Source organism: Neodiprion virginianus, chromosome 5 (genome assembly GCF_021901495.1).
Source record: "Neodiprion virginianus isolate iyNeoVirg1 chromosome 5, iyNeoVirg1.1, whole genome shotgun sequence".
NCBI lineage: Eukaryota > Metazoa > Arthropoda > Insecta > Hymenoptera > Diprionidae > Neodiprion > Neodiprion virginianus.
This window is the reverse complement of record NC_060881.1, coordinates 25,707,838-25,734,111: the sequence shown is the minus strand read 5'-3', so window position 1 is coordinate 25,734,111 and position 26,274 is coordinate 25,707,838. Positions and strand designations below refer to the sequence as shown.

Here is a 26,274-nt window from a genome sequence, read left to right as displayed (position 1 = left end):
CCCGCTGCATCAACTCAATTTTCTGGTCAACTGTCTACCTAGTGTAACAAACTGTCCGGAATCATTTTTTCCTCATTTGAATCATGCTAGCTTCAAGCAATTGGAAGTTTCAAGCTTCCAATTGGTTTTTCAAGATATTCTTCTTTGCAAACTCTGGTTTAGTTTGTTCAGTCATGACATTTCGTTTAAGAAATTGCTCGAATAACAAAATACTCCAGTATTATTTATTAAACTTATGATGTATAATTCTAATTTCAATTTAACGGCTATGACCGTTAAGAGAAAATCTCTGTTATAACACAACGATCAACTGACTTTAGAAGGAATTAATTGTATACTGGAGAAGGAAATGGTTTCAGAAGCCCAGAGTTACACATAACAACGACCATTTCTTGACGTAAACTTTTTTGTTACTTTTTTTCTGCAGAGTTTGGTCAAATTCACGTTAATGGGTATACTTTGCAGGTTATAATACTGCTCCAATTGATTCCAGATTAACCTCATCAACGACCATTTTCTGTTTTGCCCGAGGAAACAGGACCTGATCCGTGTTTATGTGCCGCAACCTCAGTCAAAGAAATGACCCAAATAGAGTTGATAACTGGGCAATTCAAAGCCCATCTTTTTTCAATCGAATAGATATCAATTGCAATTATCAGGCTAGCAGTGCGATGCTTCAGACGCGGGAGAAAAATCAAATTTATTTAGCTCTATTAGAACCAGGAACGACTTCCGAAAAATGAATAATTGTAATACACACACAGCTGAAGACAAAGAATAGGGTTCGTCCATTTTGCTCCGAGATCATAGAAGCAGCTGTGACAATATTTTGAAAACTATAGTTTGGTTTTTTCGTTGGCACACAACATGAATGGTTATGTTGATAACGAAAGAATTATAATTTTGTAATGATGTTCTTTATTTGAAAATTCATTAGCGATTGAATCGCTCACTGCTACTACAAAAATAATCAAATATTCTATTGCACTTTATTTACTGTACGTATGTAGAATGTATGTACCAAGTGACTGCTGATGAATTTGGAAATTTTTTTAAAGTTTGCTTCCTGTTATCATTTTCAAACGTGTAACAGTGATTGAGGTGCAAATTACAAATTATTACCAATTCGGGTGTAACATAAACAAATTGCATGCATATTAATCATGGATACACGTAGATATCTAATTTTCTAACGCAACGGTTGATTTATGACATAATTTTTCTGTTTGAAAGTTTTTCTTTGAAATCGTGAACAAATTTCCCTGTCGTATTGAAAAAAACAAAAAGGGACTAGTGACCAATAATTCCATATCGTAATCGTTCAGTCAAGGCTGTTGGATCGATGTGATTAGATAATACTCAAGGCTATGGCATATAGACCTAAGATGAGAAAAGTTTATGCCTCTCCTGAAATACATGTCATGACTCTATCAATTCGCAACATTTTAAAGACCTAGGCGTAGAGCACCACATGTACTTAATCACTGTACCCGAACATTATAACTTCGATCTTCGACCTTTTCTGGGTATATCAATGAATGGCTGCAGTAGAGGATATAATGCCTGGCTAGATTTAAATGACATCACGTCCTTAATTCTATGGGGTGTATTTGGGCTGGTTTCCGTAGAGGGGGTTGATTCTTCCTCTGCAACGTTTGCCTCTGCATGTCCAGCACCACCTTCCACCATTGAAACTACATGGACTGAAAGCTTGTGTCTACTTGGGGATGAACTGTGTATAGCGTCCTAAAATATAAAGTACGTAACGCTATTTGTAGCTATACATCTGTAAATCATTTTTTAACACGAGATAATACAGTGATTCTGATGAAATCGGCAAGAACGAGAAACATACCTTATAAAATTGAATGACCATTTCTTTCGTTATCGTTCTCATGTAGGATACTTCGATGTTAGCTTTATCGAAATTGTATTGTTGTGTTGAGATTTCGGACCAAAACAAAGCCGATAAAGTGCTCATCATTTTTGGTTTCTCCAATCTTTTTATAGCCAGAGCCTCTTTGTGTCTGTGAAATTCTTCTTCTGACATATCAACTAGCTGCCCCTGGAAAAGCAAAAAAATCGGATGTACACAGGAATTTGAATAATAAGTAACAAAACAACCAAAGATCAGTTTGAAACGACAAACAAACGTTAATTTTAATCCAGGAAACTCACCAACATCGACTGCAAAAAGGCTTCTATTCTTTGTTCAACATGCTGGGGATGCTTGTCACTTTGCACAATGATTCTCAGACCTTGCGCACCGTTTGTTCTTCTTATTCCACTAAATACGATGTAGCCAAGCTGTTCTTTTGTCCGCAAAGTATTAAAGCAGGGTTCAGTTATAATTTGGACCAATAACTCTAGAAGCATGTTTGATTCTGTTGCCTGAAGATGACATTGGTAGTATACTTCGGCACATGAACTTCTGTGTAATTTGTTCTCGATCTCGTAAAGGAAGTGACAACCTGAAATTTGGTAATTCAAATTAATACGTCATGCATTTTATTATCTACTAATTTGCAATTACCAAACTATACTGGACTAACAGCTATTACACTTACCATCGTCTAATCTCACTTCCCGGTGTAAAACTAATTGTCGAGGCAATAACGGTGTAACTTGCGGCAACGTATTAGTCAATCTTGATTCAACAAGTTTGACAATATCTAATGCTTCCGACTTGGTCACATTTCCATGGACTAAACATTCAATATGCATTTTTCCTAGAATTTGTGGTATAAATTGTTGAACCCTTTCCACTGTCAAATCTGAAATCATAATGTTTTGTGAACGTTAATATTTAATTACGTTGCTTGAAACTTACTTTTCATTAGCTTATACAGATCAGTGTTGGTTGGGAGCATCCAATTACGTTCCATAACTAATTACATTCGAAGTAAAAATTACAAATGTAATGTAACGAAAGTGTAATTTGAACGAAATCAATTACAAATTAAAAAACTAATTTAAAATTGATTTCGATTTAATTACAAATAAGTTATAATTTCTATTTAATTAATTACAAAAATACGCCCAATAACGCTACAGATATACTGTAGTTCAGTCTTTAATGTAATCACATAAATGAAATTTCCATCTTACTCACGTGAAGTTGCATCTAACAGTTCATCCTTGGTCCAAACAGTTTCTGCTAGCAAAACTGCCAAATAATAAACGGCATGTTGATAGGGTTGCTCAGCATCAAAATTTTTCAGGCCTCTAATATACTAAAACCAACACGGTGAAAAATATATTCACAGAAAATCAACATGCCTGCAATACCAGCACTGATAATATTCTTACTGGTTATCGAATAGTGTTATAAACAAAAAATTTATCATATAATGATCTACTTACATTTTCTTTTATAATGTCAAATCGTTGTACATCAATTCTAAAACTGACCATTCGATCAATAATTTTCTCGAGCAAAACGTGTTGTTTGTCATTATAGCCTCCAATTCCTAGCTGGATGAAAAAATAACTAGTCTAATGATGTGTTGGTAAAATAGCATAAGCTTGTCACCACCGACACAAAATACAAAAAAAAGTGCAATGGCAATTTGCATAACATATCATATCAATTAATTACTCACAATCATTCCATATTTGCTATTACTAAGTTCCCATTTCAATCCTGCAAGATCAGCCGCATAGGCATATTCGTTTAGCGAATCACAAAACAGCTGCACAAACATGTAGGCTAGATTGCAACTTACTGGATCCATATACGCCAAAGGACTGAAAATATATGTTATGCTAAAAACTGATATTAAAGTTTTCTTTACTGGAATTTTTAGATTGAAGTCACAATACGAATCAGATCAAATACTAATTAATCACATTGGTCAGAATTTTTCAATTGATTCATATATGAGGTAGGTAGGTACATATGCATTGTCTAAATTCTGCAGCTTAATGCGGATATTCACATCAAGATTTTGTATAAAATCAAATAAATTGCTCACCTAACAAAGTCGAAGCTAAGATTAGCTTTAGGCAAGAGAAATTCATCATCTTGCTTGAACCAAACTCGCATTAGCGCTGTATCTTCTATAATTACTGGGAATTTGTTTGCCTGTAAGACCAATTGTAATATTTCATCATGTTGTCAAAGATTTCGCTGATAAAAGTAAATTAATAACTAACCGAACAAGCTTGGTACTTACGTCAGGCTCTTGTGGCTTTAGCTCAAAATTTGCTGGTATGAATTCGTTTTTAGCTGGAAGTCGTAGATCCGAGTTTAAACCTGCATTCCGCCATTTCTCAATAATGTCATTTGGTATTTTTTCTTTCATATACCGAGTTCCATACCAGGTTTCCTTTTCATTAGCAATGTCCTCATACTGCTGCGCTACGACAGAGATTCTAACATTTTCTGGAGTCAGATAACCCAGAACCATCTCAATTAACTCTGGCTTCCATTCCCTCAACAGCCGAGGCCCTGTCAATATTTCTTGCATAGGATACTCTTGCAAACAATGTACAGTTGAATTTACCCAACTACGTGGTGATGACTTTTCTTTGAAACGGAAGTTCATTGCAGCTATATCTTTGCATTCCTATAACAAATATCAATGCATAAAGTGTGAAGAACGATAAACGAGAGATGTTATTAGTAATCAGGAATAAAAACTTTCCAACGATAAATTAACGAGCTCTTACTTCAAATATCCATGATACGGGACCTTCTTTTTTCATCAAATTAATGTATTGAAAAGTTAGTGTGACAATGTCATCGATGTGTTTGATACCCTCTTCGGTTAGATCAACATAGGTGCCAAAAAAACCAAAACCTCTGGCTGCCTGCCGTTGTCCGGATACCAAAGAATTACTCCAACCTTTAGCTTTTAATGCAGACAATAGCGAACCCTCACCCTCATGCCCAAGGAGATGTGAAATATAATTTGCTGGCTAAGAACGAAATATTACAAATTATCTTATCGGACAATATCGCGATGATATGACTGTGAAAATTAGCATCAACTTACTATTAGTATGTAAAAATATTTTATGTGTATTTAGATATGCTATCCTAATAAACAATAATGTAACTAGTATGCTGATTGCCAATTCAGCCAATGAGTACTTAATTCAACAACTTACTGCAGATCTGAAATGTTCACGTAAATCAGGTATCGGGAATGTCATGTTCAGATTTCTCACATCTTTGATGGGCACAATATACCATCTTGTTTGAAAGTTCTCCTTAGAAAATGGGTGTTCATCCCAAGTCGGTACATCGACGTCAAGATTTTCGACATTAGAAAATAGTTTAGTAACTAAGGTTTCCAATTCATCAAGACTTTCTACAGAAGTAACATGTCGTAAATATAAAGTCTATTTCTTGGTTCATTGAAATGCTTGAAAAATAATATTACTCAATCTTTTAGGGTAGTATTAGGGTTGCAGAAACACCGTGAGGTGAAAAAAGTAACTGACCTTTTCCAAGTACACTCAGCGACATGATATTGGCTGAATACCACTCTTTGTGAAATTTCAACAATTCATCCCTGACATTGATACCATTTTTCTTAGGAATTACATCCAATGTCTCTTTATTTCCTGTTCCAAATTTCGAGTATGCATGATTTGGATTTGCAGATGATTTTTCCAACTGATCTATTCGCCAAGTGTCATTGGGTATATTTTTTTCATGCTCAAGATTAACAGCATTCAATTCCCTCTCGGTAGCTGTCTCAGTGAACAATGGTTTCAGAAAGAACTGAGAAAACCTATCCAAGGCTCCAGACAAGCTTTCTGGAGTCACGTCAAAGTAGTAATTCGTGTGATCTGGGAAAGTAACCGCGTTACTTTGCCCACCATGTTCTGACAGGTATTTTCCATATTCATTTTCAGCTGGAAATTTCTCTGTTCCAAGGAAAAGCATGTGCTCACAGAAGTGGGCCAAACCGGGAAGATCTGCAGGATCGCTCATGCATCCTGAAATTGATCGGTAGATATAGTGACTTAAGTAAAGAGCTACAAGAAAATCAAGTTGATAGCTTACCAACATTAACATCAAGCGATGCAGCACTTTTGTCAGTTGTTGAATCGCTTATGAGTAATACCTTCATTTTGTTGGGTAATATAAGACCCCTATAAAGCCTTTTATCATTCTGGGATTTGCTTATGTCATTAAATCGAATCGTATCATTTGTCTGAACAGGTGATGTTGCCATCGTAGCGGTTACCTCTGACGACTCTCGCCTTAAATAGATGCAATATAATCATTAAATATTTTAATCAATATATGAAAATATTAATGTAAAGATTTGGTAAAACCCTTCAAGGATTGGTAAACAGTTAGTTTTATAGCAAAAAACAGTGCAAATATTTACTAACTTGCATACGGGAGCCTCGTTTGGATTTATATCAACGTTTTGACACAGAGTCTCCGTAATGACTTGTATTTCAATTGATGAAAAAAAAAATTTGTTTACATGACAAATCGATAACAGCTGGCTAATCAACCGACAAATTTCACGAATATCGCTATGAAACTGTCAGGTGCTGCCTACAGACTAGTGCAAACTCGTGCCTTGAATTTATTTCTTCCCGTTTGCACTCATTGATTATAATAACAACACATAAATATTGAATCGCTAAACATAACCCGCGGGGTTAATCGTAATGCAAAAATGCGTCCTCGGAATCAAGCGAGGAGTCAGAAAAGAAGGGAGTCAAGGTCCTAATACCATGACAAAGAACGTGAATAAGTTGGAATGAGCTGAAACACGTCATGGGCGACCAATGTGAATAACCTATTCGAACACCCTTCGATCCCGTGCCAACACACAGTGAACAAGTCAAAAGAACTGCCGCGCTATGAAGCTAAATCCACCTTGTACAAATTTTTTAACTATTCAATTTCCAATTGGATAATACGAAGCAGTTTCATTGGTCAGATTAGATCAGATCTAACAGCAGACCCCCAATAATATCGCCATGCGTGCAAGCTGTAGCCACAGACTCTATAAATCTAGGATGGTTGCACATCGCCAAGCCGCATATCTTATAATTTAACCTCTAATTTCCAATTTCTGATACGTATTTAGGTTGAATAAATACCTGATAAATCTCGACGAATGTAGAGAAGCATAGAGCGGCCGATATCTAATCACCTTCAAAGAAAACATTTACTGATTATATTTTATTATTAAGTAGAAATATTAGATTTAAAGACCTCAATTCGTTAACTACCGAACAGTTTTAGATATATTTACTTTGGTTCTACTTATGTCCGCACCTGCAAAGAACCGCGCCAACGGAAAAATTCACAACATATCTCAAAATTGGTTATACAAATATTTTTTACCTATATTGAACAGTATTGAATATCTATATTATTACGTAAAATTATAAAGTATTAGGAGCATTAGTATTAGGGTACATTTTTGTTACTCTTTCCTAGAACGTAGTATTACAATGCAATTAATGAGAATAGTGAATATTAAACTTTTATTTATTGTTTGGCAATAATTATGGTGTGGTACAAACTATAAAAGTAGACATAATGAACAGTAGTTGCATTTAAAAAACTTGCTAAATGTATCCTACAATCGGTTGGATAGTTGATAGATGAAATCCGTACAGGAAGAATTATTCACCAGGCGATGTGATATTCGTTCAATCGAACAATAAATAAACTCTTGCCAGGTGCTGCGATTGCTGCTAGATTATAGTACTCAAGCAATGAATTTTTGTAACTATTAGTTAAGTGAGAAGGCGGTAATGTTGATTAAGTAGAATACAGCCCCAATGTGATGAAAATTCGAAGATAACACTGCCTCTGCGAAACGTTTATGATTTCTGATCTGATATCGTTGCTCATTCAACACATTTGCACAAACTGTCTTCAAACAACGTTCCTGCTTAAATTGGTAAACTCGATAATGGAATAGATGGACATCTTATTCAGCTAAGATTATGAAACTGTAGTTGCAATTTACCATTTGTTTTTTGTCGACAAGTTTTTCACATAAATGTAATAATTACATAGGTCTTCCCATGCCGCGGCCTACCGGCATTTGAGGTGCATCCCCTCCTCCACTTTTTGGATTTTTAATTGTCTCATCGACAGACAGAATAAGACAAGCAGCCTCGCTCGCGGCCGTCAATGCATTAATTTTTACAATAGCTGGCTCCCATACGCAGGCTTCTAGATTATCTGCTATGTCCTCAGAGTTGATGTCAACACCATACCATTTGTTTCCTTGATGATGTTTCTGCCGTAATTTGTTAAGAATATTCGTCGCATCGAATCCGGCATTGTCGCAAAGTTGTCTACAAGAAAGAAGAGAACAGAATTGTAAATAATGAACAAGTGCAATTCAAACCTAGGAAGTTGGGTGTCGGTACATACATACCTAGTTAAATTTCCACATTAGATCATAATCAGTAGGTTGCATTAGGTATAGAATTAAAGCGACCTACATACCTGGGAATAACTTCCAAGGCACGTGCAATTGCTCCAATAAGAAGCTGCTCTTTTCCAGCAATGGTACGCGAATAATCACGGAGGGTGCGTGATAGTTCCATCTCAATAGCACCACCGCCAGCAACAACCGCATCGTTCTTTATTGTACGTCTGACAATCATAATGGCATCGTGAAGGGACCTTTCGGTCTCTTCCAAGAATTGTTCAGCACCTCCTCGTAGGACGAGGGTGCAAGTTTTAGCGTTCAAGCACCCAGCAAAGAAATTGAATCTGAAGAAATAAGAGTAAAAGTTTTTAATGCAACAATGCAAGTGTTTCAATCAAATTTAATCTATACCAATGATAATATTTGCCAACCTCTCTCCACCAATTTGCTTCTCTTCAAAGGATTCACATTTTCCGAGAATAGCGTCATTTATATCGTGGACAGTCGACATGACTGCACCACCGCAAGCCTTCATGGTTCTCTTCAAATCCTCGTCGGGAACACGGCCAGCACAGAACATGTCTCTGTCTGCAAAGTACTGGGTTGCTACATCTCCTATCGGCAGCTTAGACAGCACAACATTAGCTCCACTTTGGTGGATTTTGTCCAGCTTCTGATACAAAATTTGCCATTCTGCATCGACGATCTTCTGATATTCTGCCACATTGTCCACTCTGACCTCGGCATTATCCCGCTCTGCCTTAAGCTCCAATTCAATATTCAATAAAGCAATTTTACATGGTCTATATGTCTTTGGCTGCATTTCAAAGCCAGCATACGAGAATGTTTTTTTGAAAGCTACACCGGCGACTAGGAGAGAATCTTCCAGAGAACCACCAGCCACCTATAAGTGAGCAACAGTTTAGTTTTGCAACTTTATATTGCCAAGGTTTTCTAGTACACATTTACATATTTTACAGATAATTTTTACCTTCTTAATACCAATCATGTTAAGTGGGAGAAGCTCGTCCAATTGCAGAACAGCATTCACAACCATTTTACTGAAAAAGTCCTTCTGTTGATGAATAAGTTTTGAACTCATTGCAGTGGCAGCACACTTCTCCAACAAAGCTCTGTGCTCTTTGATGTTGGATTTCTCGATTTTAACACTGAGAGAATTAATCTTCTCAATAGCGAGCTGAGTTGCACGTCGAAAGGCTTTGATAATAATTCGAGGATGTACACCTTCCTCTATGAATGGTTTTACCTGCTTCAAGAATTCCCCAGCCAATAGGACAACACTTGTTGTGCCATCTCCGACCTGGTCATGATTAAATTACAACAAATTATAATTTCACATTTTAAATTCCAAAAGAATGACATTTTCAAAGAATGTAATCTATCAAATGTAATGTATGAACTCGATTGAAACAATATCGATCCTCAAAGTTATTGCCAGTCTATGAGTTCAGTTTTAGTGTTACTCTCCTCGACGTTGTATGATACAATGCAATCTTTTTAATTATCCAGACAGTTTTAACAACAAGGAGGTTTAGTTCCATTTGTCGAAGTATTTTAGTAATTTCACGGATTATTACCTCAGCATCTTGTGACTTAGCTATGTCGACCAATGTTTTTGCCGCAGGATGTACAATGTCCAGCAGTTTCAAAATTGTGGCACCATCGTTTGAAATAGTGCTCTTGCCATTTTGATCTACGATGAGCTTGTCCATACCCCGAGGGCCAAGGGTTGTTCGGACAGCATCCACCACCATTTGGCACGCATTTATGTTCGATATAAGTTGAGGCTTACCCTGGGTCGTATCTGTCCCCTCTTTCAACAGGATTATTTGAGGTTGCTGAAAATAAGAAATATGATACTCAGACAGTTCTACAAAGATTTCAACTTTTGCGGTACTATATCAAGTGCCTGAAATAAATTTGTGTATCGGTTTTGTTACAAGGCCGATAAAATTAATACAATACTATCTTGCCAGTTTAATCGAACGAATCAATTGTAAATTAATGTACCCTCATGAATCTTCCCATCTTTAAGGATTGTTTCAAACTCGATGATCAACAAATTTTTTTTGCATTCCTGAGAAACTTGATTGCCAATTACGAAACAAAATTCGTGTAACATCCTAATTTCTTGTTTCGCCTTCAACTGTCAATTTGTACGATTCTTTTGTTTTTTAATCTTCACTTTTTCACAAATTCACCAAATGACTACCCAAGTTATATGGTAATATTTGACACACCCAAATTGTGCGTATATTACCGTGATAATTCAAACAATGAGTAAAAGTAAATTAAAATCAACTATCAAACGTGGAACGCCGCCACTAAGTGGTATAAATTATTGTGTTAGATGATTGTTTCTGGAATACCGGGGGCGGATCAAGATTGCGACGACTATGGACGAAAATAATTCCTTATAAGGTTAGGACATTGTGGGACTGCGATTGTTTGACAACCCGTCGAATACATTACACGGGACATTTTGCACATTACCATTTTTTGTCAAGAACGGTAAAATCTTCGATGCCAATTTTAATCGTCAATTATTAAAAAAAAGAACAATGATATCAAACAAAACACCGGTTCTTTGACAAACGTATATTTATTAGAAACAGAGTAATGTAATATTAAACACATATATTCTCTACTATTCAATTCACAATATCACAGCACCGCGTTAGGCCTGGGATTTAAGATGCCTGAGTTAGCGCTGGATATAAATACTTCGTACCATTTTGATAATTTCTCGTGACTCCTACAGCACAACGATGGGCGACGTTCCACTCCGTTGGTTACTTCCTAATAAACTGAATCAGCGGAAGAGGGCACGCGATGTTCGAGATCATTCGATGTGCGCGCCTAAATCTGCACACCACTTGAAACTGCATGCATACACAACGGATCTTCTTTCTGTTTTCTATGTGCACATGCGTGGCTAACCACTGTACAATACCAAACCTTTTTGTATGCACATACACGCGATTTCTTAGTTGCACAACGTAGCTGTGATTAGGCCTAATGTAATTTCCCGCGAAGTAAGAGGTAGCGTGGCGGCAGTTTCAAAACGCATTGATACTTTATGTTCGCATATGCACACTATTGGTATGTCTTTATGAAATAAATACATAGATGTAAATTATTATAGTTCTAAATTGTATAATTTATTAACATATCACGAAGAATATGTCGAAAAAAACATAACTGTAATACGTATACACTGTACTATGCTGATACGAATTTAGTAATATTATACACTTTTCATTTTGTAGGATGTAGAGTAGGAAAATTAACGTCGATTCATGTCTTAAATTAAATGCTAGAAAATGTACTAAGGAATAACACTGAGGGAAGATTACAGAACGCTAACTTATCTTCGTTTTACGTGCTTGGGAATAGTATTTTTTTACATTTACTGAACGACCCCCACCTCTGCTTAAAAATTATACATTCTGACTAGTCTAATTTATGATAATAGTGAAATCTTAATTACATATCAAGTTCACAAGGAATATTTAATCATTCGATTCTCACATTTACTTTATTTACAATAATAACACGTTAAATTGGATTGTTGCTAGCTGTTTAGCTGGTGACTTCTTTTCCCTGTAAAAATAAATACATTACACATTATAAAACTTGATTCAATCATTACAGCATGTCATATGATTTCATAACTCACAAACTATTGGTGATAAAACAATTTATCTAGCGTACATAGCTTAAAAAATAACAACAATAATTTGAATCTCACAGCTTGGAGTCTGTGCTGCAGGTGCGAGATATTCGATTTATAAAATGTTTGGAATATGAATAAAATCCTTGATTAATATTTACCCATTCCCTTGCAATCAGCAGAAGAGTCGTATTTTCCAGTTTAGGTCCAATAAGAGGATTCATTTGTGCCATATAGCAACAAAGCCAGCTGAAGACATTTTTTACACATAAAAAATTGACTAAGTTTCAAGTTAATTATTCACTACCACAAACTTTCTGGGAATCAAGTTTGAGTGTACATTATTTTTTACTACTTTATGACATTTTGCAAAGAAACTGAACTTCAATTGTTATTAAAAGTAGTAGAGAAATGTAAAAAAAAAATTATAGCTTGGTAGGGTTGCGAGAGGCGGTAACATGTACTTACAATAACCAACACGTAGCTGCCGTCAGTATTAAAATGGCTTGCAGGATTCTGAAATTAATAAAATTAGTAGTTATTTATTAACAAATTCATATTCAACAGAATAACCATAAGTATTTAGTGTTGTTAGTAGATTAATATTGAGAATCGAGTTTTCCAGTGATAGAAAAAATGTGTTTTGTAAATTGCCTACTACTGTTTTTTGATAATTAAAAGTAAATAACGGTCAAAATTATTGGAATAGCTCAAGGAATCGAATATGATACAAATACTAGAGTCAGTTTGATATATAAATTTACAATAAATTGCGGAAAAGTGGGATGGGCCATTATTGAGCAGAATACGTCAGTGTAAAGTGTGTTCTCCTTACCCTCTGTTCGGACCTTTAGGTACCAAAAACGGGAGAACAATTCCAACCACACCCCATAGAATCGTAAAAACTAGAACAGCTACGGGCGATGCACTCATTTTCGCGAATTTTTCGTTATCAGAGATGAAAAATGCTGATCGAATCTAGTGCTACAGCAGAATGCAAATGGCCTTCTGACTGTAGGAGTGTTAAATCACATGAGCATTGAACATTAACGTAGTAGTCACGAGAAGAGCCACCGGATGATGATTTCATCTTCCCCACTTGGTTCTCGCTGCTCACGACTGATGGCGGTCCTAGAATGCACGCTGTTAGCCACATGTCAGAAGCACATGCTCAAATTTCTGTTATAATTTAATCATTTGTAAATGAAACAATGATTGTTTGCTTATTTTTAAGCTATTCTGTGCAAGCAGAAGTAATAGTTTAATTTATATGTGTATGCGTTCTAAGGGCGTGAGGCGTTGAATGACGTCACTCCCATAACTGACATGAATCTCGATAATTGTTTAGAATTACACGCTTAACGTGAAAAACATTGAAATCGAATTGCTTCGTTAGCCGAATCAATGGGGAAGTGCACTATTTAATCGAAGACTGACTGTTATAAAACAATTTTCTGTACGGAAATACGTTGTATGTATGTACATACATTATACATTTAGAATGTGAGTTCAACATTTCTTACTTTTCATCACCTTTGGTAATATCAGAAAAGTTTTGGTTTCGGTCGAAAGCCACTTTTTCCAATTTCAGCGAATCTTTACTTTCTCAAAACTCAAGAATCCAAAAAACAGGTTTTTAGAAATGTAGGCCTGGATGTCGGTGTGTTCGACAAACTCTCGCGGTGATCTGGGAAACGGCTTGATCAAAACATTTGAAACTTACCGAATTTTACAATCAAATTACAATGTCCCGTTTAATTTAAACTTCCGGTTCTACCAAAAATGAATCGATTCTCAACGTTTAACCGACCAGCCTATCCGTTTCCTTCTTTATTACTTTTTCGGACTGAACAATTATGTTTTTGGTAGTTTATACATTTATTATTAAAAAAATGTAAATTTTTTGTTTTTCAGACTTTTCGGCCATGTTCGAGATCATCGCGGAAGTTTATTGGACAGACCGACAGACTCTCCCCTTTTCGTGGTGATGAAAAGTATCGCGAAAAACCTGTTTCTTAATCAATAACAAATTATTGATGAAATATGGATAATATTGTCGGCTCCCGATGTTGTACATACCGATGTAGCTATACCTTGGTCTAAGTAGAGTTAAATTATCGTGCGCGGATAGGGTAAAGTAGTGACCATTACTTCGGGGAAACGATTCACTGCCTTTACACTTCCTTGTGTGTAAGCGGCAACAGTCGTGTATATACGTACGTATATTGTTCTGCGGTGAAAGTTCAGTCGTTGCGTGGCAAGCTACCAGTAAACTGAAATATCGTTTCGGTGACGTCCAGTAGTCGATGTACCTTACCAACGTGAGGGTGTATCGAATTCTTCACTCGCAGTGACAAACAGCATAACTTGTTCAGCATTTTGTAACATTTGTAGATTAATTACCTGAAAATGGCATCGAGCGGTCCAGCCTTTGATTCAAATTGCATGACCCTGACGCGGTTCGTCTTGGCCGAACAACGCAAGGTACCAACGGCAACGGGTGATTTGACTCAGCTGTTAAACAGCATTCAAACGGCAGTCAAAGCTGTAAGTTCAGCTGTGCGGAAAGCTGGCATTGCAAATATGTAAGCTTTAAACTTTATACACTCTTAGTTATTTTTTATAAAAAACAGATGGGTCCGTGGTTTCGCGCCAATTCAAAAAGTGCGATTTCTGTGTACGGATTGCCCGTTCAAATTGGCGGATAAATATCAGCGGCACTAGCGACATCATTTGAATGCTTACTTATAGATTCAATAGAATTAAATTATTATTCTGCTCCAAAGTTTTGTGAACGAGTATAGAGCGTAACTTTACAAATCAAAGTACCGATTAAGTCATTTCTCCGTGGTGGTGGGGGATATTCAGCTTGGGGACGAAAACAAAAGTGAATAAAATAAATGAAAGATCGGCGCTTATAGAAGTTGATTACTTTTACTTGTAATCCATAAAATATGTTTTCTTCCTTTGAAACAACAATTTTACGTAATATTAAATTGTAAACGCTTCAGCTGATAACGCGCGGGGCATTTCATCACCACTCAAGTTTTCTTTATTACCAATATTATTACCTGGATCTATATCTTACGGTTCAAACACGAGATAATTACCTATGCGCATATGAAAAATACATGCACGAAATTTTGAAGAAATGTAAATTCAAAATTTGAATGAAAGAATACGTAACATAGCGATAAATTCTATTACAAAATAATAAGTGAATAGATAAACCATGACAAATGACGTATAATTTGTTTGTAAAATCATTGCCGCAGCTAAAGAGTTGCATGTTCACGATCAGAAATAAAAAAACGCGATAACGTCGATCAAAAAACTTCTCTATCCCCGATTTCTATATTAGCTCAAACGATCCTTCGATTTACAGAACTTGATAATTAACGTGTTAAATTAAAAATCGTGTTAGAAGTAAAACAACCTGCATGTGTACAAGATACGCCGTCGGAGATTATTAAAAAAAAAAAAACGGAAAAAATTGAAACTAACAATAATCACAGAGAACTCTATTACATACTGCTTAATTTTTAATTTCGTTTTATCTTAAAATTGGACTATCGAAATTGGAAATTTCTCAATCACACACATCTGTATGTTCGTAAACACTTATTAATAGCTGCAAACAAGCATGTTTACTGTTCGAACGACCAAAGTTTACTCAAGACAGATAAAACCGTTCATTGCAAACGCGGTATGTGATGTGTATGTATGTACACATTCCTAATTCGATTCCTATCGTTAGTAAATGCTACGAAATCTGGTTAATTCACCGAGCTGCCTGAGTCACAGTTACGTACTATAGACCAATAGAACCGAAATATTGGTTTTTTCAACGGCAAAGATTCCGCTTTCTCTTACTTCAAAGTCATAAAAATAAGATGAGTCAGGGAATGTTGATAACACTAATGTAACGTGCGTAGTTGAAATCCCCGCTTAATGTGCCTGGGGTCAAATTAGTTTATCACTTATCAGTTACACATAGATTACACCTCAAAATAGAATATGTGTACATGTAAGAAAAGCAGAAGTGAACATAGCTATAGCCAATCGAACTATGCTGTAGCTGAAAGAAATAAAAGCTTTGAATCAATTTTTTTTATATCCAAAATTAAAATGATTAATTTCAATTTCATGTAACATTCGTAATTATCTCTTTCAATGAAAAAGAAAAAGTACGACGTGATTATCGATTTGAGGCATCCGTTGAGGTTTTTCCGGTTTATACACATATGAAAATAGAATAGCTTCGTTTATTCAAAGTTCAGAAAATATAAAATCCTCTTTGATGAATGAATTGTTCAAAAACAATCACAAAATGCTGAATTTTTATGAACTTGTGATTGACAATATGTGAATAAATTATGGGATAAAAGTTTGTATACAAAAGTTCATTTACGATCACACCCAAACGAACTATCTGTTAGAGAGTGTTTTCATTTCATTTCAATATAGTTTTCATTACTAAAGACGCGAAGAACTCATGCATTTATTTCAAATGGAAAATACCCACACGGTGTGAAGCATTTCTTGCACTTGACCTGAAAATTTTTACATGACAGGAAGATTTGTTTATTTTATTTTTTTTCAAAAACTAATGTTTAAACCTTGGTACAGGCAAAATAATAATATCTTCAATAGTCTCATATGCATATTAAATAACGATATGATAATTTTACACATTGAAGTAGCTAGTTGTACATGTGTCAATGTAATTTACTTGGTTCAAAGGTACGGTATTGCTGGGTGCACGAACGTTCAGGGTGAAGAAGTCAAAAAATTAGATGTCCTGAGCAATGAACTCTTTATAAACATGCTGACATCTTCATTTACGACCTGTCTCCTAATCAGTGAAGAAAATGAAACTGTGATCGAAGTAGAAGTTGGCAAACAGGGGAAATACATCGTCTACTTTGATCCTTTGGACGGCTCGTCAAACATTGATTGCCTAATATCCATTGGCTCAATATTTGGAATCTACAAAAAACAAGAAGGCTCAACCGGAGCACCGACAGTTGCTGATGCTCTACAGCCAGGTCGTAATCTGGTAGCAGCGGGATATGCGTTGTATGGTTCGGCAACTATGTTGGTACTCTCAATTGGGCAGGGTGTCAATGGCTTTATGTACGATCCAGCTATTGGCGAATTTATATTAACAGATCAGGACATGAGAATACCATCAAGAGGAAAAATTTACAGGTATTCTAAAATATGCGCACAAGAACAGAACAACAAAGTCAATACTCATAAACCTGACATAAATCAAATTTTATTTGAGTTGAACCTAAAGTGTACCTTGCAACAAGTAAATTATATATCGAATTGATACGTAAATAAAATGATACCTACTTTATACAAGTACTTTTATGGATGGGCTTAACGTATCACGTGAAATCGAGTTAGTGTAAATGGCGAACAATAATTTATTGTTTTTATGCTGCAGCATAAATGAAGCTCACGAAAGCAAGTGGTCACCGGCGATAAAGGATTATGTCCATTCAAAAAAATACCCAGCAACTGGCAAGCCGTACAATGCCAGGTACGTGGGTTCAATGGTAGCTGATGTACACAGGACGCTCAAATACGGTGGGATATTTATGTACCCAGCAACAACAGAGAGCCCAAAGGGAAAGGTATTATTCAATTTAAATAACAGAGTCTACCTGTGCACAATTCTATAAATTTCGCCTAACTGATACACGCACTTTCTGACCAGTACATACAATTATCGTGGTACATGTTTGGTAACACGAAATTCGCAAGAATGCACAAATAAAATATGGCTACAGCGATTCTGGGATTATGATTAGTTTTGAGGCATGTTTTACCGAAGCAATATCCATTGACAATTTGGTCTAATATTAAACTGATACTGAACAGCTGGTGTAGAAGAATCCAAATGATAACTGGATAGTGAAATTATAATTCACTGAATAACTAAACTACTTTTACCAAACAAATGTGAAAAACAGCATTACACAATGTGTAAATAAAATGTATGATTTTGATTTCGTTGCTAGCTTCGTCTCCTCTATGAGTGCATACCCATGGCATACATTTTAACGCAAGCTGGTGGCCTTGCGACAAATGGTGAAATGAGCATACTGGACATTATACCATCTACTATTCATCAAAGGAGCCCAATATTTTTGGGGTCAAAGGATGACGTTGAAGAAATTTTGACTCACATGACACGTCAGAAAACTCAGTAGATTGATATACATACATACTAGTGAGTATATCTCCAAACTGTAACATTATGACACTTGTGAATCCCTATGATAATATCGTTACATACGGTCCATTCATATCTGCAGTGAAATTCTGTCATATTATCGCCCAGGTGATGCAATTTGAAACAGGTAAACTGTTCAAGCATTCAATTTTTAATTGGATTAAAATAAAGTCTTTCTCTTCCTCTACATTTGCTTGCATGAGTCGGTAATAGATAATTTTGATTCAATATTATTCAGGTGTATAGGTTTCTGTATATACACCCATGTACATTGCCGGCAAACTGCTGACTTTCATTAGCATACAACACTATAGGTAGAACTGAATATTCTGCTACCGATTGAAAAAATTCCAACAACAATTTAGACTTGATGTACATTAACATAAATACGGATAATCAAATGTCATTTAAATATACTCGGAAACTCTATTTACCTAATATTCACGACTGAAATTGTCCTAAGAGTTATCAATAAAATAATATAACTGTATATGTATAATATATGTATATATCATACTTCATACCAATCCCTTGAAGACGAAACGTTCAGTGATTTGAACATCTTATGCACGTAACGAAACAAACTGGTGAAATACGTCAAGAATGTGTGGATCCAGATCTGGCGTGAACAAAAGTGTTTCCAGTGTTGACGAGTATTTTTGTACTTGTTCGTGATGCTAAAAAAAGAAGTAAAATTTCTCTTTTAACTTGTAGTGAATTAATCATAACACTTGCGAACTGATTAACAGCTTTCTATAATGCATTACACTCTTCTAAGCGATCAGTTTGGTAGTCCAAGAAAGCCACTAAAGAAGCGTTGAGGGTTTTTTTTTTTTTTACTTACAGCCAAAAATACCTGCTGCAACCTTCCAATAGTCCATCTGTACCAGTGAGTATTGTAATCGATGCCATCTGTATCACATCTAACAAGATGTTCGGAAAGAATCATAATAAAACGCTGTAAAAGAATAAAAAAGCAATTATCAAGTGTTTTGAATAAGTGCCATCTCACAGGTTACATAACATGTTCAACCGAGATTGCAAGTATGTAATATTAATAATTATACCTGAAAAATGATGAGGAATAAATTCTTTTGATCTGCTTGAGCAGCTTCCAATTTTTCTTCCATTCGCTCTACAACGTCTTCAGATGGTCTTTCTCCCGACTTATCTTTAGTATTGTCCTCATCTTCCGAAGACGATCCAGATCTACTTTCCGCCCTTCGTAACTTTTCTCTGGCCTCCGTCACTTCTGTGTTCAGTTTAATGACATGTTTATTCTTTTTACGGATCGTCAAATGAAGAATTTCCCAGATGTAGAGTCTGAAAATAATGGGGTTGCGATATTTAGCTTGGTTAAAATTAGTACCAAGTTCTAAGAGTCATATTCTATTTTCGATTATTAATTAAATTCTAAGATAAAAGTTTGTGGAATTGGTTCAAAATTACATTGACTCACTTAGTAAATTCAGATGTCATTTCCCGAGAAAATATCCAATTGGCTATAGCACTGCATTCAATTATTCCAGTCTTTAAGAATTTGTCTGAGAGTACAACCATCATTTGATAATGATTTTTCCATAGGGCATGCATATTTCTTAGAATGCATATTTGTGCCTCCTCTGATTCGGCCAGAGCCTATGAAAAACAAGCAAAAGTCTGCAGTTAGGTTCAATGCCACAAAATTTTGTCAAACTATTTAACATAGGTATGAAATGATATAGTTCAATATAATGATTTTATAAGAGAAGACTATTCTTACCTTGAATACATAATGAAACTTCCCAATAGCGGCGAAACTGTGGCTGAAGCTCTTTGACCCCAGGTTAAGTAACGTCTGTACAAATACGTCAATTTTCAACGGATTGAATGTGTTTGATTCCTCATTGTCTCCTTGACCTGGTAAGGTATTCAAAACGGTCAATACTTCTTCCGGGGTGCATTTGCGGCGTATTGAAACAACTAGTTCATGGGCTGCAGAAGTTCCAGGAAGTGTGCCTGAAAAAAATTGAGCAAAGTCGATTGCTAGAAAGATTTATTCAAGAAAAGATGACATTCTAATATAATGTAAAATTTATGATAATGAAATGATACTGCGATGAGATATCAAATATCAGAGTGTAAAAATACTGACTTGCGCCTTCGGAAGTGTACTTGTAAATTGGTTCTGGAGGCAAAGGGATCAGTTCGGCGTAAGTTTCTGGCATCATATCGCGAATTCTTTGGAAGTAGGATAGTCTGTAACAAAAAGTATTTTTTGATACATTGATGCATGGTAATTATCAAAATATCTCTGATTTTTCAATCTTTGATCCAACAAAAAATGGTTTGTATATTTTGTTTAAAGGATAAGCTGGAACTTTCATCTTGTAGAAATGAGGAAAAATCATTTCTTACCTCAATGCTTTCAGCAGCACTTCTTTTATGAATTTAGGCCGAGGATGTTCAGGGTCACGCTGGAGGCATGAGTCCCAATCTTCCCATGACCAACGAAATTGGAAGTTGCTCAGATGATAGGCAAACCACCAAACAAATCTATCGAATGCTGCCGCAGCCATGCTGTCGATGCGACGGAATAAAATTTCGGTAGCCTGTGCTAAAACCTTTATAACACAGTGCAGGGTGTATAAGATACTATAACACAGCGAATTTTATTATCGTTACCAGTTAAACTCATTGGGAATTTATCATTTATATTACCTGTGGCATAGTCGATGGTTGCAACTTACAAAGTTCAATCAAAATCGATCCATAGCAGATTTCCAAATGTTTTGGAGATGGTAATCTGAAGAGTTCTCCAAACATTACTTCCACAATACAATAATCAAGTGGAATTTTTGCTTTGTATGGAAAGTTCAATAATTGCGCCGCGCTGTAAATCAGAATAAAAATAGCTTCATTGAAAATAGGTATTACTCGCTTTGAAGTGAAATCATATAACAAAGTATTACCAGCAAAAATCGAAAATGATTACAATGTAAGTAAAAAAGAAGTAATTAAGAAAATGAGAATAACAGAAGATGAAGCTTACCAATCTTTTCTTTCAAAGAAGTGATTATCAATAATTTGCCGAAGATGTTCTTCGATAAGAAATCTCTCTATAGCATGACTGCCAGGCAGCAGTGGCCCTTCCGCTGGACAGTCAGTATAGTCAAACATGCGAAATACAACAGTTGGTATCGGGTACGTGTAAGATTCATGGTGTGGTGGAGGCAGAAGCGTTGGAAGATTGTGTTGTAGAGCTTCACATAAAATAGAGTCGAAAGCAAGATATGGTCGAGGAATGTGTTTTTCCGCCCAATTATCCTGCCTCAATTTTCGTACTTGAGCCCAGAGACAGTCCAAATATTCTTCCTGAGGGTGAGGTGTGTCACTGGACCATACTTTTAGAGCAGGTTGATGTTTCTTACTTCGTTTGTTCAAAAATACTTCAATGGTGACCATAAGGTGATCCAGTTCTTGCTCTTTCTTTTCATATAACTCTCGACCAACCCACGGCAGGGTTGAGAGAACAGCAAAAACGTACCAGTCTCGTCTAACTTGAGGTACGCTGTCCTCATTTGCCGTATCTAACATATTATCAAAGAGCTGCATAAGCGACCCGCAAGATAAGACGTGACAGTTGACTAAGTCAGCAAGAAACCGGAGCGAATATCTAGCAGCGTTCCATTTGCAACTTTTTAAAGAATCTTTAAAATTTTTCACCATATAGTCAACAAATTCACCACCAAAGTTGAAATTCTTTGCATTCAGCAGCCCCACCAGCGTCGTGTAGATCGTACATTTCTCTGGCATTTTTATAGCGCAATCAGTCAATATTCGGAGAATCTTAGTACGAAACACACCGAGATCCGCTTCTAGCACAGACGCTAACCCTTCCAAATTACTTTCTAATGACGAAGTTGACTTTTCACCCACTCGCAATATAAGCGATTCCAGGCGATCTTCAATTTCCTGATTCTCTGATACCCTCCTCCGCTTCTTATAGACGCGGTCTGCAAATTGAAGTTCATCATAGCATGCGACCATCTACTCTGAGATTCGTCTTCAATGTCATTAGATTAATTGAAAACAAAAATGTGGAGTAAGAAAAATTTCTCACAAATACGTATGTACATACATATGCGACTAATAAGCATCAGGTACAATGATTGGGCCAAAAATAAGGTTAGATTAAATAAGGTTAGGTTCAATGAATTCGACTAGCGTTGATACTTAAAAATTCAATATAAATCGGGGTAGTTTGAAATGGCTGCGAGCGGTGCGATACTCTAACATATGGTGAGATGAGAGTATGTTTTCTATCAGTAATCATACCGTATCCATCGTCATCGTCATGTGCTCTCCTGCGACTCATAGTTTCGGTGCAGGATTACAACGGAACCAACAACAAACGTAGAACACGGAACAGGTTGCCACGGTCCGTTATTAACCTTGGATAAACTGAAGCCCCGAAATTTCTAAAACGTAACTCGATCCCGAGAATATGATCTCTCCTGTATAAAATGGATCTTCGCCAACGACAATCCGTTGAAAGTCATTTGATGCTGGGTGTCAAAAAGTTGCAATCGGAGCGTCGAACGTTCGTTCAAATTAGTTCCACGACGAACTTTTAGGTGGCAGAAGAGTCCGCGACGACGTTGGACGACGCCGAGCGTCGCTCCAACGCGCAACCTGCTTTGCGCAAAGAGTAGTTTTATGATCTTTTCTGGTGTTCGTTGTGGATATTTGGTGGTGTCCCGTGGATTCCTAATAGTGAATAAACCTGAGTTAGATTTATTTCTGAAAATTTTCATCGACATTTCGTCGTTTACCGGTGTCTCATCAGTAATCGTAAAGTTCCCGGCAAATCATAATCATAATTTTAAAATTGTTTATATTAAATTTCATCACCGAAGCTCGGCGGAAACGCACGAACCCGAGCATTTAAACGTGGATTTTTGATAATAATTACGTCATCATCGACGGGGGTAGAGGGCGGATTATTATTTGGCAACAAGGGTTGTTGCTCTGCGGCCATTGTTAGCCGCTCGGCGGAAGGGCGTGAGGGGGGAGGGACGATGTCATGCAGCTACGCCGATGGTTTATCGCCGTACGAGAACAAGGGTCAGCTTGGCCTCGAGGAGGTAATTTTCGCCGTTATGTACGGTCCGAAGTTGGCTTGGCGATATCGCCATTGGGCAGTAATTGCTGATCCTCCAGGCGAATCAATAACCCAATGCCACTCTCCTCCTTTTTAGAAATTCGACAGCGCCGAGACTCTTCGTATCAAATGCGATTTGTTGGCTGATTGGATAGACGGGGCACGTCATGTTGTCGTTCACACCGGCGCGGGAATCAGTACCGCTGCCGGTATTCCCGATTTTAGGTAATTCATTCATTCGAGGACGCTCGTTAGTAATTGTAACTAGGGTACTTCGGCGTCATGACATTACGTGCCAACGTCAGCTCTAGTAGATTGCAATCACGAGATGATTTGCGGATAATTTCATCGAAAATAACACTCTCTTCGTACAGTATAGATTCATAAAAGAGTTTTGCGATACCGTGACAGCTATGACAAGCGTGAATATTTGTGCCATGAATTTTTGAATTTAGATCATCTCGAATTTTTTCCTCCAACTTCGTTCCTAATTTATTCGTTTTATTCTATTAGATGTATCCGATTTGTGCTTTTTCAAATTAATTTCGAATAATTCACAGAGAGATTGATAGGGTAATTCAGATTTGTTGCTACTTTTCTGAATTAAATGGACACGTCGTCTACTGCAAAATTTATTGATATTACGCACATTGTATACATGAGACGATTATTCTATATGTCAAGTTATTGTTATATTTCGAACACGAATTGATGTATCAATTCAGCACAATATTTTTATGTTACTGTCTTTTCAAACTTGGATAACCCTGTGTACCAAAATCGCCTAATAATATACTTCCAGTTCAAATGAATGCAAAAAATACGTCACTTCTCGAACGTAACAGCCTTAATGTTATATGTTTCCATCCATAGAGGACCGAAGGGTGTCTGGACTTTGGAGGAGAAAGGGTTGAAACCTGAAATGAATATATCATTTGACGAAGCAAAGCCAACCAAGACTCACATGGCTTTGAAGAAGTTGATTGATTGCAGTAAGGGTGTACCTAGCACAAGACTATGGAAAATTAATTAACAAATTTGGAAAACAATATGAAATGTTGAATCTGGGCCTAATCGGATTTTGTTGCTCCACAGATAAGGTCAAATTCATTGTGAGCCAAAATATTGACGGACTGCACCTGCGATCTGGAGTTCAGCGGCAGAAGCTTGCAGAGTTGCATGGAAATATGTTCACTGAACAGTGTGACAAGTGTGGAAGGTACAAGTTTGTTTACACTGTAAGAATTGATATGCTTAATTAGAGGTGTGATTCGAGTGTAAAACAATATTCGTACCCTAAATTATCGCGAGATCATAACGCACTTCCTGATTTGGTTCACAGACAATTTATTCGCAACCTTGCTACAAAGAGTGTTGGGAAAAAATGTTTGGGAACGGTATGTCGATCTGAACAAATTGGAGGACGACCTTGTCGAGGTCGAATGCATGACACGATACTTGACTGGGAGCATAACTTACCTGACAATGACTTAGCACTCTCAGACCTTCATGCCAGGTCAGTTTGTATTCCATTGTTATAACTTTTTTAACTACGTTTTGATTTCTGGCACTTCAGAAGAAAAATATAAATCAAATTGTCAACAATTTTTCAATTACAGTGTTGCCGATTTGAGCATTTGTCTGGGAACAACTTTACAAATCATACCAAGTGGGAACTTGCCTCTTTATACAAAGAAGTATGGTGGCAGACTTGTTATTTGCAATCTGCAGCCAACGAAGCATGTAAGGATGCTTTTCAACTAGACTTCATTATTTTTATTTCAACCGTAACCTCAGTCTTGTCTCTTAATACAATTATCAACTAAATGTTTTGACAGACGATCATTATTTTAGGATAAAAAAGCAGATTTGGTGATAAACGGTATGGTCGATGACATCATAGTGATGGTAATGAAGAAATTAGGTCTGGAATTACCAGAGTATGACAGCAAATTAGATCCAACAAGAAACACAGACATGACATCCAATCAGATGGATTGGACAATACCGACAGCACGTGTCAAAGAGATGAAAATATTGTACAAAAAAGTTTGTAAGCCAACGCAGCGAAAGCGAAAAACCTTCATGTATGAACGAGAAAAGGAAGAATTTCCAAAAAAGTTGAGCAAAGAAAAAATACCTGTAACCGATGATAGAATGTTAAAGACAGAAAATATAGACCATATATTGGACGGTAAGTCTGTGATGGGAAACACTGAAATCATAGAGATGGATAAGGTGAAACAAGAAGATGTCGATACGGAACTTCAAGTCAAACAAGAAATATTTGAGAAAACTAGTCAGAATTCCGTAATATTGGCTGATGACGGTACATTTGCCTCAGATAGGAAATTTTCCTATAAAGGTAAATCAGATGACAATGTTGCATTTAATAGTCCAAGTGTGTCAGACAACAATCCAAGTTCATGTAGCAATAATAAAGCTTCTGTGATTTAATATTTTACCTCAAACTAATATTCTCAACAAATGTTTACTCTGCAACAAAACTATTAATGTTATAAAATGTGTGTGTATATTAGACCGTGTAACATTGTTCTCCCGTTTTTTCCAAGACAACATCATCAAGTTCTAATTATTATGAAATTATCATCATATAGAGTTGTTGTGTACGTGACGAATAAAGCTTCCTATTTTTATACCCGAATTGACTTGCTTTTGATATTTCTTGTCAAGTGGTAATTAATTATTCATGCATTCATAAAGATTGAGTATGTACTGTATCTTAAAATAGAGCACAGATACAGAGAATCTCTGCTGAAAGGGCAGGCTCCGAGCCACGTGTAGCAGACAAATGTTG

General features: G+C 36.4%; 6 protein-coding genes across 10 annotated transcripts; 2 read left to right on the top strand and 4 right to left on the bottom strand.

The window, feature by feature from the left end:
• Positions 1 to 895: 895 nt before the first annotated feature.
• Positions 896 to 7,375, bottom strand: LOC124305886 (insulin-degrading enzyme). 3 transcript variants are annotated; one of them, XM_046765850.1, is made up of 15 exons: positions 7,233 to 7,248; positions 7,078 to 7,130; positions 6,017 to 6,216; positions 5,449 to 5,949; positions 5,113 to 5,315; positions 4,672 to 4,920; positions 4,176 to 4,568; positions 3,975 to 4,084; positions 3,603 to 3,747; positions 3,364 to 3,474; positions 3,113 to 3,233; positions 2,568 to 2,774; positions 2,179 to 2,471; positions 1,856 to 2,065; positions 896 to 1,746 (listed from the first exon to the last, which is right to left on the bottom strand). In XM_046765850.1, the coding sequence occupies exons 3-15, from the start codon at positions 6,186 to 6,188 to the stop codon at positions 1,498 to 1,500; spliced, it is 2,964 nt and encodes a 987-aa protein (XP_046621806.1). In that variant the 5' UTR covers positions 6,189 to 6,216; positions 7,078 to 7,130; positions 7,233 to 7,248; the 3' UTR covers positions 896 to 1,497. The 3 variants fall into 3 exon arrangements, with proteins under 3 accessions (XP_046621806.1, XP_046621804.1, XP_046621805.1); XM_046765848.1 differs by having other exon boundaries at positions 7,078 to 7,375; XM_046765849.1 differs by lacking the exons at positions 7,078 to 7,130; positions 7,233 to 7,248 and adding an exon at positions 6,352 to 6,847.
• An 81-nt stretch (positions 7,376 to 7,456) lies between these two features.
• LOC124305888 (T-complex protein 1 subunit eta) lies at positions 7,457 to 11,568 on the bottom strand. 2 transcript variants are annotated; one of them, XM_046765853.1, is made up of 6 exons: positions 11,125 to 11,568; positions 9,971 to 10,231; positions 9,364 to 9,693; positions 8,804 to 9,276; positions 8,447 to 8,716; positions 7,457 to 8,292 (listed from the first exon to the last, which is right to left on the bottom strand). In XM_046765853.1, exons 1-6 carry the CDS (start codon positions 11,125 to 11,127, stop codon positions 8,001 to 8,003), a joined length of 1,629 nt encoding a protein of 542 aa, XP_046621809.1. In that variant the 5' UTR covers positions 11,128 to 11,568; the 3' UTR covers positions 7,457 to 8,000. The 2 variants fall into 2 exon arrangements, with proteins under 2 accessions (XP_046621809.1, XP_046621810.1); XM_046765854.1 differs by lacking the exon at positions 11,125 to 11,568 and adding an exon at positions 10,887 to 11,089.
• A 318-nt stretch (positions 11,569 to 11,886) lies between these two features.
• On the bottom strand, positions 11,887 to 13,092 carry LOC124305891 (V-type proton ATPase subunit e 2-like). Its single transcript, XM_046765867.1, has 4 exons — positions 12,902 to 13,092; positions 12,535 to 12,582; positions 12,228 to 12,315; positions 11,887 to 11,996 (listed from the first exon to the last, which is right to left on the bottom strand). Exons 1-4 carry the CDS (start codon positions 12,997 to 12,999, stop codon positions 11,976 to 11,978), a joined length of 255 nt encoding a protein of 84 aa, XP_046621823.1. The 5' UTR covers positions 13,000 to 13,092; the 3' UTR covers positions 11,887 to 11,975.
• A 1,206-nt stretch (positions 13,093 to 14,298) lies between these two features.
• LOC124306279 (fructose-1,6-bisphosphatase 1) lies at positions 14,299 to 19,416 on the top strand. The gene is made up of 5 exons (XM_046766801.1): positions 14,299 to 14,651; positions 16,810 to 17,277; positions 17,522 to 17,711; positions 18,099 to 18,310; positions 19,160 to 19,416. The coding sequence occupies exons 1-4, from the start codon at positions 14,476 to 14,478 to the stop codon at positions 18,288 to 18,290; spliced, it is 1,026 nt and encodes a 341-aa protein (XP_046622757.1). The 5' UTR covers positions 14,299 to 14,475; the 3' UTR covers positions 18,291 to 18,310; positions 19,160 to 19,416.
• Positions 18,240 to 22,908, bottom strand: LOC124306275 (nuclear cap-binding protein subunit 1). Its single transcript, XM_046766792.1, has 10 exons — positions 22,631 to 22,908; positions 21,345 to 22,308; positions 21,014 to 21,185; positions 20,711 to 20,916; positions 20,448 to 20,551; positions 20,076 to 20,311; positions 19,773 to 19,951; positions 19,381 to 19,636; positions 19,158 to 19,271; positions 18,240 to 18,990 (listed from the first exon to the last, which is right to left on the bottom strand). The coding sequence occupies exons 1-10, from the start codon at positions 22,668 to 22,670 to the stop codon at positions 18,877 to 18,879; spliced, it is 2,385 nt and encodes a 794-aa protein (XP_046622748.1). The 5' UTR covers positions 22,671 to 22,908; the 3' UTR covers positions 18,240 to 18,876.
• Positions 22,909 to 22,976: 68 nt separating this feature from the next.
• LOC124306276 (NAD-dependent protein deacetylase Sirt6) lies at positions 22,977 to 26,113 on the top strand. Of its 2 annotated transcripts, XM_046766793.1 has the most exons (7): positions 22,977 to 23,439; positions 23,554 to 23,681; positions 24,330 to 24,448; positions 24,552 to 24,675; positions 24,799 to 24,972; positions 25,076 to 25,199; positions 25,311 to 26,113. In XM_046766793.1, exons 1-7 carry the CDS (start codon positions 23,374 to 23,376, stop codon positions 25,911 to 25,913), a joined length of 1,338 nt encoding a protein of 445 aa, XP_046622749.1. In that variant the 5' UTR covers positions 22,977 to 23,373; the 3' UTR covers positions 25,914 to 26,113. The 2 variants fall into 2 exon arrangements, with proteins under 2 accessions (XP_046622749.1, XP_046622750.1); XM_046766794.1 differs by lacking the exon at positions 23,554 to 23,681.
• Positions 26,114 to 26,274: the final 161 nt, after the last annotated feature.

Coding starts and splice junctions, on each gene's coding strand:
- LOC124305886 (XM_046765848.1), bottom strand. CDS start 7,145: ATGTTTTCTTTGAAGGTGATTAGATATCGGCCGCTCTATGCTTCTCTA. Junction 2,472..2,567: donor GGAAGTGAGATTAGACGATG/GTAAGTGTAATA, acceptor ACCAAATTTCAG/GTTGTCACTTCCTTTACGAG. Junction 2,066..2,178: donor CCTTTTTGCAGTCGATGTTG/GTGAGTTTCCTG, acceptor TTGCTTTTCCAG/GGGCAGCTAGTTGATATGTC.
- LOC124305888 (XM_046765853.1), bottom strand. Junction 9,694..9,970: donor CTAAGTCACAAGATGCTGAG/GTAATAATCCGT, acceptor AATCATGACCAG/GTCGGAGATGGCACAACAAG. Junction 8,293..8,446: donor GCCTTGGAAGTTATTCCCAG/GTATGTAGGTCG, acceptor TCTTTCTTGTAG/ACAACTTTGCGACAATGCCG.
- LOC124305891 (XM_046765867.1), bottom strand. CDS start 12,999: ATGAGTGCATCGCCCGTAGCTGTTCTAGTTTTTACGATTCTATGGGGT. Junction 12,316..12,534: donor GCAGCTACGTGTTGGTTATT/GTAAGTACATGT, acceptor AAATGTCTTCAG/CTGGCTTTGTTGCTATATGG. Junction 11,997..12,227: donor TGCTGATTGCAAGGGAATGG/GTAAATATTAAT, acceptor TTATTTTTACAG/GGAAAAGAAGTCACCAGCTA.
- LOC124306279 (XM_046766801.1), top strand. CDS start 14,476: ATGGCATCGAGCGGTCCAGCCTTTGATTCAAATTGCATGACCCTGACG. Junction 17,278..17,521: donor TCAAGAGGAAAAATTTACAG/GTATTCTAAAAT, acceptor TTTATGCTGCAG/CATAAATGAAGCTCACGAAA. Junction 17,712..18,098: donor CAGAGAGCCCAAAGGGAAAG/GTATTATTCAAT, acceptor TTTCGTTGCTAG/CTTCGTCTCCTCTATGAGTG.
- LOC124306275 (XM_046766792.1), bottom strand. CDS start 22,670: ATGAGTCGCAGGAGAGCACATGACGATGACGATGGATACG. Junction 20,552..20,710: donor GTGCTGCTGAAAGCATTGAG/GTAAGAAATGAT, acceptor TTTTTGTTACAG/ACTATCCTACTTCCAAAGAA. Junction 19,637..19,772: donor ATGACATCTGAATTTACTAA/GTGAGTCAATGT, acceptor CATTATTTTCAG/ACTCTACATCTGGGAAATTC.
- LOC124306276 (XM_046766793.1), top strand. CDS start 23,374: ATGTCATGCAGCTACGCCGATGGTTTATCGCCGTACGAGAACAAGGGT. Junction 23,682..24,329: donor GCCGGTATTCCCGATTTTAG/GTAATTCATTCA, acceptor TTCCATCCATAG/AGGACCGAAGGGTGTCTGGA. Junction 24,449..24,551: donor GAAGAAGTTGATTGATTGCA/GTAAGGGTGTAC, acceptor GTTGCTCCACAG/ATAAGGTCAAATTCATTGTG.